Here is a 15,249-nt window from a genome sequence, read left to right as displayed (position 1 = left end):
CTGCAAGGAGAGCAGCTCCGTGTGAAGAAAGCACAGCCTGTGGGAGTAGCGCCGCACACGTACAGCTGAGGCAGCAAGATGACGCAACAACAAAAAAAAGCGACACAGTTTCCCAGTGCCACATGACAAGAATACAAGAGGACATAGAAGAACACACAGCGAATGGACAGAGAGTAGACAATGAAGGGGAAGGGGAAATAAATTAATTAAATAAATCTTAAGAAAAAAAAGAAAAAGTTTATGAAGAGCTATTCACTCTTCCTTTTTTTTAATCTCTAAAGAAAAGAAAAAAAGAAAATTTTTAGAATGTTATTTGGCTTAAACTCTAGAATACTAGCGATTCTGGACTTGTATGAAGGAGATAAAATTAACTAATTCAAGAAAATAATGAGGCTGACACAGGGAGAAAAGGACAGCACGAGCATACATGAAGAGTCTACAGGGCTGCTCAACACTCAACTCCATATCTATCTATTTGCATCTGCATACAGGACCGAAATAATTTCATCCCCAATCTTACTGGTAGATAGGATAGCTTCCATTCTAGCTTGAAAACATAATATTACAAGTCTGGGAGGAATACGATCCTGAACAACGTTGACACCAACATACACAGAATACTTTTTCAATTGATATTATAAAAACTGAGATCTTGAAAAATAACTTTATATACACTCAAAAATAAAAGTAACAGATTTGTACATTATCTTATGAGTGTTTCTCAGATGAAAACTATTATTTTACAGACTATCAAAAACCACTTCAAGTCACATTTTCTCCATGATGACCCAGTAAAAAAGTCACAGCTCTTAAGGCCCACTTTTCTTTTACTGCTCATATATGGGCATTTGTGGGCCTCTTACCCATAGACAGATTTTAAGCTCTCACATGGCAGGAAGACTGCCTTAGAAAAAGCCTTCTATGATTCCACTCAAAATATACAGCACCTTATATTAAAAGGTGCTCTATACATGTCTGTTGAATAATAGAGCCCTATAAGAACTCTTAAATATGTACCTGCCAATTGAAAATATTCTGAAGAGTTCTGCTATTAATCAGAGATCATCTCCATAATGATCTTCAGGGCAGAGTGAAACACATAAGGACATGGAGTCTCTGAGATCTGGATTTGACACTCACTTCTGCTACTTATTAGCTATGTGACTTAGGGAAAATTAAGTAATCTCTCTAAACCTCAATGTTTGCATCTGTAAAATGGGGATAATCTCTACTTTTAGAGATTATTATGAGGATTAGAAACAATATATAAGAACACTGAGCACAGTATAAAACATGTCTCGTCTGCTTTCCAAACACGGTAGCTATACTATGGCTGTTTTGCTCTTAGACAATAAACTCCATGAGCTTTCTTAGTCCCTCGCTGGCATCCACAAGAACTAAATGCACATCACCCTACAGGATTAGCCTCAAATGGCTCATAAACCAGTATATCTGCCAGGCAGTGGTTTTAGGAGCTCCACCCCTATTAAGATGTGTACTATTAACAGTCCACTACTCTTAATCAGGGGAACCTCAGAGGCCTATGCCATCATATTGCCCAGGCTACCTAATTGGGCTCTGATCTTAGTTATTATCTTCCATGTTAGCTTCTTGCTGGGACTAGAAACTGGAGCTCTCTTCTCACATTCCTGGGGACTGGCTCCTGCTCCCCATTCTCCCAATATCTGGTTTAAGGCCCTACCTGCATCAACTTCAAATCTGGATGAGTATTTACAAAACTACATCTGCATCACAGGTTAAGTCTGACATCAAAAACCAAGTGTGTCCAAAACATCCAGCTGTCTCATGTCACACCCAATCCGCATCCCTATGAATCAACATTAGGCCAGATGGGACCTGAATTCACTACACCCCCACAGATGGTGTAATCTGGATCGCTGTTTAGCAAGGGGTTCCTCTTGAGGATTTTAAAGGTCCCTTTTATGAACTTTTAATTCTATGGAGTTGCATTTACTTATTCTTCTCTGCATAGATCTCTCTAGCAGTTATCCACCTAACTAAAATATTAAGTGTGCAAACTCCAGGTAAAGGCAGTATATTTCCTAAATCAGTTCCTACTCAAAGACATTTTAGCCATTTCAGGAGGCTTGAGAAAACGGTGGTAGTAGGAGAGTTACAGAGAAAATAAGCCATCTTTCCTGTGATGTTCTCAATGTCTGTACTTCTTTACCTCATAATTTTCAGGAAGACCTAGGAGTTTATAATTCCAAAAGAAAACGTACTCACTTTTTAAAATTAGCTGTATTTTCATTAACTGATGCAATCATAAGCAATTAATCAAAACTGGGTAATGGAAATAACTTAATTCCTATAAATCAGCCATCAACTAACATGACATACTATACTTACTCTTCCAGGAACCAAAGGAATAGTAGCTTCAGCCTTGGTTCTCTCAGCTTCATCGTAACTGGGCAGTGTTGTAGCCACATTGTAAGATGGGGGCTTTGGAAACCCAGACTCATCTTTGTAGTCAAAATATGCTGCAGAATAAAAATAAGTCACAATTACCTGATGATCAGCTGAACTGAGGAATAAAAGGATTTCCATTAATTCTGGTGAACAAAAACCAACCATTTTCCTAAAAGTACATACAGAATGAATCAAAACATGGTCATAGGTGAATTTGAGAGACTGGGAATTATTTTTAAATGTATTCACTTTTCAATTATTTAAATTCCACACTCACTTTGCATCCTTCCCTTCCAACTGCTCTTGAGACATTTTTTTTTCAATGATCATGTATTATGTTCTCAAAGGTATTTACTATTAATAGCATTATAAGGAAACCATTTAAGAAGTTAAAAAGCCTTTGTGTGTTCCTGTAAATGTGTAGCATAATTATTTCCTTCCATTTTTAGAAATTAAAACTGACTGAAAAAAAGTTAAAACTCATTTCTCACCATTTTCTTAGTACTTTGGTTCCTCCACATTATTTCACCATGTATTATTTTTTCTGATATGCCTAAGGTAACTGATTCAGTTACAGAACCATTACTTATCCATATAAAATATTTCAGTTCCTCTGTAACACTGCATCTTTTTTTTTTTTTTTTTTAAAGATTTATTTTTATTTATTTAATTCCCCTCCCCTCCCCCGGTTGTCTGTTCTCTGTGTCTTTTTGCTGCGTCTTGTTTCTTTGTCCGCTTCTGTTGTCGTCAGCGGCACGGGAAGTGTGGGCGGCGCCATTCCTGGGCAGGCTGTACTTTCTTTCGCACTGGGCGGCTCTCCTTATGGGGTGCACTCCTTGCGCGTGGGGCTCCCCTACGCAGGGGACACCCCTGTGTGGCACGGCACTCCTTGTGCGCATCAGCACTGCGCATGGGCCAGCTCCACACGGGTCAAGGAGGCCCGGGGCTTGAACCACGGGCCTCCCATGTGGTAGACGGACGCCCTAACCACTGGGCCAAAGTCCGTTTCCCCAACACTGCATCTTTATTTTCACTGGTACCTTTTCAAAAGTATTCAATATTTAATTATTAGAAAAGATCTATTGGGAAGCGGACTTGGCCCAATGGATAGGGCATCTGCCTACCACTTGGGAGGTCCCCGGTTCAAACCCCGGGCCTCCTTGACCGTGTGGAGCTGGCCCACGCACAGTACTGATATGCACAAGGGGTGATGTACCATGCAGGGGTGTCCCCTGCATAGGGGAGCCCCATGCGCAAGGAGTGCGCCCCGTAAGAAGAGCCACCCAGTATGAAAGTGCAGCCTGCCCAGGAATGGCACCACACACACGGAGAGCTGACACAACAAGATGACGCAACAAAAAGAAACACAGATTCCCTGTGCCACTGATAAGGATAGAAGCAGTCACAGAAGAATACACAGCAAATGGACACAGAGAGCAGACAACTGGGGGAGGGGAAGGGAAAGAAAAAAAAAGATCTATTTACAAATGTATTAATATTCTATACAATTAAAAAAAGGAATTATGAAAAATTCTTACAGCTTGAAAGATTAACATTTTTCTTTCTTTTTTCCCTCTGGTTAATTATGGTAAAATTCCAAAATTTTTACTGTTAATAGAAATTATCAACCAACATAATTTACCTCATAAACAGAAAAAGGGATAAAATTTTATCATTTTGACATAGGAAAAGCATTTGATAAAACTCAACACCCACTAAAAATAAAAACACTTAGCAAATTAGGAATAAAAAAACCCTTCCTTAATCTGATAATGAATCTCTCTGAAAACCTGACAGTAAACAAAAAAATTTTCTCTCCTGAGATTAGAGAATGAGCTAAAGATGTTCATTATCACCACTTATCAAAATTATCTCTGAGACTCTAGTTGGTGAAACATGGAAAGAAAAAGACATAAAAGGCATTAGGGGGAAACGGACTTTGGCCCAGTGGTTAGGGCGTCCGTCTACCACATGGGAGGTCCGCGGTTCAAGCCCCGGGCCTCCTTGACCCGTGTGGAGCTAGCCCATGCGCAGTGCTGATGCGCGCAAGGAGTGCTGTGCCACACAGGGGTGTCCCCCGCGTAGGGGAGCCCCACGCACAAGGAGTGCACCCATAAGGAGAGCCGCCCAGCGCGAAGGAGGGAGCAGCCTGCCGAGGAATGGCGCTGCCCACACTTCCTGTGCCGCTGACGACAACAGAAGCGGACAAAGAAACAAGACGCAGCAAATAGACACAGAGAGCAGACAACCGGGGGACGGGAGGAGAAATAAATAAATAAAAATAAATCTTAAAAAAAATAAAAATAAAAATAAATAAATAAATAAAAGGCATTAGGATTAAAAAGGAAAAAAATGAAACTTTCATAAGTCACAGATGACATGATTGTGTATGTAGAATACCCAAGAGAATCTACAGACAAGCTATTAGAATAATACATGAATTTAGCAGCTTCTGGATACAGTTAATATAAACCATCAATTGTATTTCCACATACTAGTAACAAATAGAAAATGAAATTATACAGAAACCATCTACAATACCAAAAATTTATACCTAAGAATAAATCCAATAAAAGATATACACGACTTCTAGATTGAAAACTACGAAATACTGAAAAACTTAGGGCCTCAATAAATGGAAGGTATATCATACTTATAGATTAGAAATTTTCATATTAGAAAGCCACTAATTCTCTGCAAACTGATTCATAGATTCAGTTCAATGTCACACAAAATTTCAGTAAGGTGTTTTTTCTTTTGTTTTGATGGTGAAAACTGACAAGCTGAATCTAAAATTTATATGGAAATGGACAACCAAGAAGAGCCAACGCAATTTTACAGAATGAAACAGCTGGAGGACTTATACTACCCAGAGAATGATTATACAAAATAATGATTTGTGCTTTTCCCTCTAACAATGTTTGTGCCATTCTAATAATTTTTCTCATAAATGGACTAACAGATAAACAGACATTTATCGAACAAGATAAGCAACAAAGGGAGGAAAGATGATTTTAGAAGTTTCCTTAAAAAAGGAAGAAAATTTTAAAAAGGAAAATCCCAATTCATAAAGATTCAAAGATTAACATTCTTGGGGAGTGGATGTAGCTCAAGTGGTTGAGCGCCTGCTTCCCATGTACGTGGTTGAGGTCCTGGGTTAAGTTCCCAGTACCTCCTGAAAGAAAAAAACAACTTTATGTTTTTGAGTAACCTACAAACTCTAAAAACATATTTCCCTGACACTTCACTTTGTTGGGACGCAACCAAGGAGAGACCCAGAAAATTTTCTCGTTTTTCCCTAAGGTCTCTGAGTAGTTAGAAGAAATGCCTCAAAAACCCCAAGACTTTTTTCAAGAAAGAGGTCTTTAATCCCCAACTCCAGAAATGATTTACTTTATACTTTATACCTATCTTAAGAAGCTTTATTACTTGCTGTTCAAGCCTATAGCAGATTAACAGAAACAAGTAAGAAGGAAGTAAAGCTACCTTATGGTGACAGTAAAGAAGGAATATGTAGGACCTACTCTTTAATCAAAAAGTTCTACAAATCTCAATGAATAAGGCCATCACTGTATTACAGATCAGTGAATGTTTCTGACTATAATCCCTGAGTCATAAAACAAAAAAATTAAATAATATGAGACATTAGTGACCAAGGCAGAGATGTATTTGAGATGTGCTTCAGAAAGATTTCTATCTAAAAATGATTAAAAGTTTTTACAATTAAAGAAGGGAGAAACTCATATATTCAGGAAAAAATTACCTTTGAATGATTTTGGGTAAATAATGTAATGGACTTTTTTTTTTTTTAAAGATTTATTTATTTATTTCTCTCCCCTTCCCCCCCCCCCCACCCCGGTTGTCTGTTCTCTGTGTCTGTTTGCTGCATTTTCTTTGTCCACTTCTGTTGTTGTCAGTGGCATGGGAATCTGTGTCTCTTTTTGTTGCGTCATCTTGTGTCAGCTCTCCGTGTGTGTGGTGCCATACCTGGGCCGGCTGCACTTTCTTTTGCACTGGGCGGCTCTCCTTATGGGGGGCACCCCTGCGTGGCATGGCACTCTCTGTGCCCATCAGGACTGCGCATGGGCCAGCCCCACACGGGTCAAGGAGGCCCCGGGTTTGGACCTCCCATGTGGAAGACGGACGCCCTAACTACTGGGCCAAGTCCTCCACCTGTAATGGACTTTAATCATTAATAAAACAGGAATCCAATTTCTTATTAATCACTTGGGGTTTTCACTGGAGATATCTGATGGAAGATCAGTACTTACAGACTGAGCAGAAAGGAGTTAAGAGGGCATGGCATTCTGTAATCTCTTCTAAATCTTGGTATTCTACTCTTTATTTGATTCTATGAGATACCCTAGAATTCCTCCAAAACTTTAAGTAAGCAGAGTTAGTTTCAGCTGCTTACAAATAAAAGAATCTCAATAATACAGAGAGGGCAGGATTCGAACACAGAAGTAAAGGTTCAGAAATTGAGGTAGAGCGGGGAAGCTGACCAGTGTTCCTCCTCATTATAATGGCAGCTTCAGGATCATAGAGATTATCAATAGACTTAATCTCACATCAACTGAAAATAGCTGCCCCAAGTGCTGTGTTGAAAAGGATTCTGAAGGCAGGAAGAGATGAGAGGTGGAGGCGTCTTCGGGACATGGAGCTGCCCTGGATGGTGCTTCAGAGGTAATCACCGGACATTGTAAATCCTCACAGGGCCTACATGATGGAATAGAGGAGAGTATGGGCCATGATGTGAACCAATGTATATGAGGTGCAGAGGTGCCCAAAGATGTACTTACCAAATCCAATGGATGTGTCATGATGATGGGAACGAGTGTTGTTGGGGGGGGGGAGAGGGGGGGTGGGGGGGTGGGGTTGAATGGGACCTCACATATATATTTTTAATGTAATATTATTACAAAGTCAATAAAAAATTTAAAAATTAAAAAAAAAAAAAAAAAAAAAAAAAGAAAAGGATTCTGAAACTGTGATTGGGCTTAATAGGGATGCATTCTGTCTCCAAATTGTATAATTATCTACCTTGGGAGTAAACTAGGTTCAATGGCAGCTCATTGGGCCATGTATTGCACCTGGCCACACCCCCGTTTTAGAGAATATGGAGAATATTGGTCAACTTTCAGGAATTACAACAGAACTGATTATGACAAACTCCAGTTACCAAAAGTCCTTAACCAATGATATTTCTTTCTTTTCCCCATTCCTTCCACACATACACATGAAAACCAAAGAGATAATTATGAATAAGATAAGAAGACTGCAGGTTAAATAAGAGTCCAGGGTAATTTAAACTATGAGGAACAGGCTGAAAGAGTTGGGAGACAGTTTTTTCACTAAGAATTTACTAGTATAAAAGACATCCAACATACTACATTCCAGATTGTAAGTAGTAGAATTACGAAGAGCCTACAGCAAATGAGAAGACTACAAAAAGAATAAAAATCAGATGATACAGAGTCCTTGAATTGGTACTTCCTTTACATTAATTAAGAGTCCAGGGAGGGGAGTAGATGTGATTCAAGCAGTTGAGCACCTGCTTCTCACATGGGAGGTCCCAGGTTCGATCTCTGGTGCCTCCTAAAAACAAGGGCAAACAACAAGCAAACAAGCTAAAATGCCAACTCTGGGGAGCCGATGTGTCCCAGTGGTTGAGTGCCAGCTTCCCACATAAGAGCGCCTGGGTTCAATCCCCAGCCCTGGCATCTCAAAAAAAGTCCTTGGAAATAAAATTCAGCTCCAAAAAAAGCCACACTGAAATGAGGCTTTATCTGTTTTTTAGAACACCGTGAGTTTTTTTTTTAAACCAGGGCTATAAACAAACAACACTGAAGACATCTTAAGGATAACTAAAGCAAAGGTAGACGCCAATAGACATATGCTAGAAAAGTCTATGGATAAGTGCATTTAAGGAGTTCAGTAATCCGCTCTCTCCATGACTTACCTGCACTCTCAGCAGAGATGCTGCCCTCTGCAGAGATGCTGCTATAGGGTGGAGGAGCATCGCTGCCCGCCTGTTCAGGTTCTCCTGGCTCTTCCTCATTCTGCAACTAAATAAAAATGCCATATTTTAATGCAAATATAAAGCCAACTAAACAAATCAGAATCTGAAAAATGATACAGCCTTTCTAAAAAGCTATCTAGCAATGTGTTTCAAAAGCCTTAAAAAATGTGCAAATCCTTTAACAAAGTATTCTCATCCAAGGAATTTATTCTAAGGAAATAATCAGAGGCAAAAAAAAAAAAAGATATTAAAAAAGTAGATATTAATGCTACTGCAGCAAAAATTAGAAACAAGCTAAATTCCAATGATAGGGAACTTGTTAAATAAACAACAGTATATTTCACAAAAGACTACTAAGAAGCCATTTTTAAAAATGAAAAATATTTGATGACATGAAGATAAATCATTCATGGTGAACTGTTACATGAAAAAAGCTAGTTACCAAAGAGTACACATCATATAATTATATTTTTGTTTTGAAAAAGACACATATGATAGAAAAGTCTGTAACGACAGACATCTGGAATTTAACACTAACTAGGCAATAAGATTACAGGGGAATTTTTCCTTTTTATTCTTTATATGTATGTTCTCATGTTTTGTAATGAATTTTTATCACATAATTTTTTGAGTTAGAAATACATCTGTTAAGACAAAGACAAAATCACAGGCAAACCAAGGTTTACCATAACACTGCTTATACACAGAAATTAAATCTTAAATAACTGAGACATTTTTAAAAACTTAAAAATTTTTTACCTAAATCTAAATAAAACCCCTCTTTAAATGCGTCCCCTTCTTCCCTGTCTTGGCAACCTTTTCACTGACCGAATCTTCAGGTTTTTTTGTTTTGCTTTGTTTTGTTTTTTGCAGTACTAGGGCCGGGGATTGAACCCCAGACCTCATATGTGGGAAGCCAGCACTCAACCACTGAGTCACATCGGCTCCCCTGAGTTGGTTTTTTCATTTGTTTGCTTTTTTGTTTTTAGGAGGCACCAGAAACTAAACCCGGGACCTCCCACATGGGAAGCAGGGGCTCAACCCACTTGGGTCATATCCCCTCCCCCTTCAGTTACTTTACACTTGATCTTAGCCAAAAGTCCAAGAAGCAATGCTTCAGTTATTTTAAATAACTCACACTGAAAGTGTGTCTTCCTGCCATGTGTAGTCTGAATAGTCAATCCAAGTTACCCTTATAGAATAAAGACACTTGGTTTAATTTTTCCAGTGTGACAGTAGACTACATCCATTTACAGGATGAGTTGGCTGAGAGTGGGAGTCAGTCTGTTAAAGCAATAACAGACTATTTCTGGATGTAACTGATTTGGGGGATCAGCAGCATCATGACAGAGAGAGCCAACTGAACCACATGTAAAACACACACCTCTAAACCATACTGCTACAAAGAACTCCACCTTGAATCAAGACAGAAAAACCACACAGCAAGCCTAGGGGTCATAACATAGAGTCCCTAAACCTATTACATCTTAACTAACCATCTCAGTCTCCAATTTCTTTGTGCTTCAAAATCAGAGGCCAACAAAAATTTTCTGATTAATACTGAAAAGCTTTCAATTGCAAATTCATGAATTCTTGTGAAAAATTCTCATCAGTATCTACCACCTGGGCACATTTTTTAAAGAACCCCAATAATGTAATGTTAAACTTAAGGCATTCCCAAAATAATTGTATTGTAATCTAAGATGAAATTTTCTTTTACACAAGGGTGTACTGGTAAAATAGCTACAGTAAAGTCAAAATTTTCTGGAACACTGTGGCTATTTGGGCTTATTTTATGAATCCCAAAAAGAGAAATATTGTTTGTAAACTAATCTATTCCTCTGGGTGTGATAACCTTTAATCGCATTAAATTCCACTGAGGGGTCTGATTAGATTACCTGTTAAGATTGCCATGGGCTTTTTACTGCACTACATCAGTGAGGCGGGACACAGGTTGAGTCCCCACCCCCTTGCTGGTCTGATATAAAAGGACACTCAGACAGACATAAGAGAGAGCGCTATCATTTTTGATCCTGCCATGTGATAAGGCTGAGGCCCTAGGGAGAGAGATAAGCCATTTGAGCTTGGGAAGAGAGCAGAACAGCCAAGATTGACATAGGAGGCCCGGAAAGTGACAAGCCCTATGCCAGCTTGCAGCTGAAATTAGGAAGAAGGCAGAGCAGCTGAGCCTGAGAGAGGACGCCTGAAGAGAAAGAAGAGACCTGGCAGAGATCACCCACCATCCTGCTTCAACACATGGCGGCTGACTTTGGTGAGAAAGCACCTCTTATGGTGACCTGGGTTTGCTTTTCACGACCTTGGAACTATAAACATTTACCCCAAGTAAATACCCATTATAAGAGCCAAAAAACTTCTGGTACTTTGCATCAGCAGCCCTTTGGCAAACTAAAACAGAGCCAAATCAGTTGAATTATTTAAAGAGCGCTTCAGAGACAATGTGGTTCACCTGGATTACAGGTTTTAACATTATCTCAAACTCTAGACAGGGCGTTCTTAGCCTCCTTGCACCTAAGCACTCTTGTGCCTGGGAAGCTCACACAACGCAGCTAACAGTCAACAAGAAAAAGAAAGACAAATGTGAAATTTTCAAGAATGTTACCTTAATATATTGTAACCAGTAATGACCTTTACTTAAACCTAGCTTGATATTACTAACCGGTTTCATATTTCCTGAGCTTGGTCAAAGTAATCATGTTACCCCTGAATAATTTAGGTTTCAGAAAGGAAGTATGACAATTCTAAGAAATACAGAAGCCTACAGAATAAAGAGGTCTTACATTCTAGTATCTACAAGACACATTGCCTATCTCCTAGCAACCTGTAAATGTGAAATTTAATCATCCCACACAGTAACAACAGAGCAGAGAAATTCCAACCTTCTCAGAAACCCCATTTTTTTCTGTGGGGAGGAAAATGACAAATTTCTAGGTGAAGGTTTTTCCTCCATTAAAATTCACCACTTTAAAATCATGTACTAACATTATTTCCAACTAAAAAACAAATAACATCCATTATGACTGGGGGGGCTCCCATACTGGTATGATCCCAAAGACCTTAGGGTCATACCAAACAACTGTGACAAAGTCCACAGGTCTCACACTCTGGCTTGTTTCTATAATGCTGGTCATAAGACTAGGGTCCAAAAAGAAAGCTGTTTAAAATAAAACGCTACAAGGATGGAGTGGGTAGGGAGGGAAGGCCATCACCTTCATAGAGGTGTTTAGTAGTGCCCACCATCTGTGTGAATAATCACTTGCCAAGCAACGGAATCTCTAAAGATACATCTATATATGCTTTGTGGGCATCTACGGTCACTCATTTGGCTCTCACAGCCAAACAAGTCAGGTACTCCCAACAAGGCTGGAACACATGCACTAGAACTAGATTGGACCCATCTCTAAGGCATCAATTGATTACATCAAAAATGTATTTTTACTGTATGACTGCATTACTATGAACCAAATATACTGTGTATCACAGTGCATGATTTTAAAAAATTTTTATGTATCCAGTACATTTAATTGAAAAAATGTACGTTTTTATTCAACTGTGTTCTCGTTTTATTTTTTAAATTATTGTTTATATTTTCAATTACTGAATGTACAAAATAAAGTTTAAACTTTTTTAAAAAATGTATTAAGATTCCCCTTACTTTCCCTTGGGAATCTTTCCTGTGCAGCCCTCCCTACCACATCCCTGGGGCCCAGGGATCTTCAGGCTCTCTCAGAGAATAAATGCCACTGTCACTTTGGGGGCTAGAACTGGAAAGAAACCAAGTCTCTTCTACCAAATGGGTCAGTGAGAGTCAATTTACAGGTCACATCTGGTCATAAGGGCTACTCTGAAAGGCAGGTCTGAAAAGTGGTGGGACCTTCCACTCTCTCAGTGCACTGTGCTTTTCTGTATGTTGTGTATGTGAGTGCACACACGTGCATGACTGTGACAGAAAGAGTTGTTGGGACTGGATATTTTCTGTCATATAATTATTTTTAAAATATCAGATCAGTTTACCATCTCTATTTAAGATTTAAATGGCATTTTTTCCAAACAGAATTATACAATTACCTACATATGCCATTTAAAGTTCTGTATGGTTTTAGTCATACAGAACTACATACATCTCTATCACTGAGCTAGGAATAATCTAATCATCTGAAATTCAGATTGCCTTTCTCTTTTGCCATACCCCAGATTGTGCCCTCATTCTCACCTTCCTAATTACCCATACTTGTCTTTATACTCTGAGCAGACTCTGTCATGGCTCCCCAGAAGAACCCTAAAACTCTTGCATGTTTTCTCTCTTTAGATACATCACAACCTGCCATAGTGCCTTTTGGACTTTATCACCCTCAATTAAAAAAAAATATTTACCTCCAAATGCTGCTACTAATATTTTGTTTTCTAGATTTGGCCTATACAACATAGCAAATCTAAATAAACATTTTTTCCCCTTCATATCGCCTTCTTCCATATCTACAGTCTATTGCTATTAGAAAGATATGAGGGAAGAGGTGGTGGCTCAACTGATAAGAGAGTCAGCCTACCATTTGGAGGGTCCAGAGTTCAACCCCTAGGGCCTCCTGACCCGTGTGGTGAGCTGGCCCATGCACAGTGCTGCCGTGCAGAAGGAATGCCGTGCCATGCAGGGGCGTCCCCCGTGTAGGGGTGACCCACGCACAATGAGTGTGCCCCACGCACAATGAGTGTGCCCCGCAAGGAGAGCTGCCCCACGCAAAAAAAGCACAGCCTGCCCAGGAGTGATGTCACACACATGGAGAGCTGATGCAGCAAGATGACATAACAAAAAAAAGTGATACAGTTTGTAAGTGCCACATGACAAGAATGCCAGTAGAAACAGAACACACAGCAAATGGACACAGAGAGCAGACAACGGGGGGGGGGGGGGGGGGGGGGGAGAATAAATAAAATAAATCTTTTAAAAAAAAGATGACATCTTAATTAAGCAATATTTTGAAGTATCCCCAGTATAGAAATCATACATAATTCTAGTTCTAATAGAAACAAATTTTAACAAGTTTAAAGATACTTTTTCTGCCTATAGGCTTAAAATTGTTACTGTGTTTCCACAACAGGAGGAAGACTTCATCACTACTACCCTCCCCTAAGTAGTTCTAAAGATGGTCTCCAATTTAGAAATGGCTATTTTTGAGTAATAGCAGAGCCAGGGCTAGAATTAGGGTTAAGTGAGGGGCAACATTTGCAACTGTACTGGATGGCAATATCTAAAGTCACCTAAAAGGTATTTTTGGATTTTCTCTATTTACTAAGAGTGGGAGAAGAAACAAGTATTTTTTTTTAAGATTTATTTTTTATTTATTTCTCTCCCCTTCCCATCCCCCCATTCACTGTGTGTTCTTCTGTGACCGCTTCTATCCTTAGCAGCAGCACCAGGAATCTGTGTTTCTTTTTGTTGTGTCATCTTGTTGTGTCAGCTCTCCGTGTGTTCAGTGCCATTTTCTGGGCAAGCTGCACTTTCTTTCGTGCTGGGCGGTTCTCCTTACGGGGTGCACTCCTTGCATGTGGGGCTCCCTTATGCGAGGGACACCCTTGCGTGGCATAGCACTCCTTGTGTGTATCAGCACTGTGCATGGGCCAGCTCCACATGGGTCAAGGAGGCCCGGGGTTTGAACCAGGGACCTCCCATGTGGTAGGTGGACGCCCTATCCACTGGGCCAAGTCCACTTCCTAAAACAAGTATTTTTAAAAACAAACCAAAATAACCCCCACCAAACAACAAAAAGAGAGACAGAAAGAAAAAAAACAACAACCCATAAAACCTTGTATATGAGAGGCATCAACATATTTCATAATTTATACAAACACAAAAAACATATGAGAAATAATGCTTCATTGCTGAACTACCAAAACAATCATAAAGTTGCTAGCATAATCTGTACCACTGAAAAAATTTTTTTTCTTAGATGGGTCCTATTCAAACAGCCAAGGAAGTGCTTGAACATTTTAAGTTCCTTCTTTTAAATTTCTAACACTAAGTCTCAGAAAGTCCTGGATGAATGCCTAAACTCTAGCTTTAAATGGTACTTACCACTTCTAATTTTAGAGTTAATTTCTAAAACTTTCACCTTAAAATGCAATATTTAAACCTCTCATTACCATGAACCCAATATTTCTGCACATTCTTTACAACCTACCAAATTAGATAATATAATTACCGAATTACCAAAAAGTAAACAAGTACATTTCTTTAGGTAAACAACTGAGAATGCTTTTTACTCAGAAAGGTTGTGAGGGCTATGAAATTTAATTGTATATAATGTAACTGCATTATTCTAAAATCACCAAATTCTTTAGATTCAAGCACAGTTCTCTATTAAATTGATAACTAATTAGGGAATTATATTTACCATAAGATAAATAATTCTGCCAATTTTACCTTAAAAGTAAGAGAACCTCAACAACAAAAAGACAAATAGCTCAATTTAAAAGTGGACAAGGACTTAATAGATATTTTTCCAAAGAAAATACACAAATGGCCAATCAGCACATGAGCAGATGCTTAGCATCACTGGTCATTAGGGAAATGCTAATCAAAACTACTAGATCCACTTCACAACCACTAGAATGACTATAAAAAAATAAGGAGAATAAGTTTTGGCGAGGATATGGAAAAAGTAGAATCCTCATACATTGCTGGTGGGAATATAAAACAGTGCAGCTGTGGCTGAAGTTTGGTGGTTCCTAAGAGTTAAACACAGAATTACCTTATGATGCAGCACTTTTGCTCCTAGGTATATAGC

At 39.0% G+C, this 15,249-nt stretch overlaps 1 protein-coding gene across 2 annotated transcripts in view; it reads right to left on the bottom strand.

Moving 5' to 3' along the window:
• Positions 1-15,249, bottom strand: part of NDFIP1 (Nedd4 family interacting protein 1) — a 53,467-nt gene that overhangs the window by 23,150 nt on the left and 15,068 nt on the right. For both annotated transcript variants that reach the window (XM_004452614.4, XM_071210348.1), the window contains exons 2-3: positions 8,390-8,495; positions 2,371-2,501 (exon numbers count right to left, since the gene is read on the bottom strand). In XM_004452614.4, the coding sequence (XP_004452671.1) occupies positions 2,371-2,501; positions 8,390-8,495 (237 nt within the window). The remainder of the gene's footprint in view (positions 1-2,370; positions 2,502-8,389; positions 8,496-15,249) is intronic.

Source organism: Dasypus novemcinctus, chromosome 2 (assembly GCF_030445035.2).
Source record: "Dasypus novemcinctus isolate mDasNov1 chromosome 2, mDasNov1.1.hap2, whole genome shotgun sequence".
Taxonomy (NCBI): Eukaryota; Metazoa; Chordata; class Mammalia; order Cingulata; family Dasypodidae; genus Dasypus; species Dasypus novemcinctus.
This window is presented reverse-complemented; position numbering and strand designations above follow the sequence as displayed.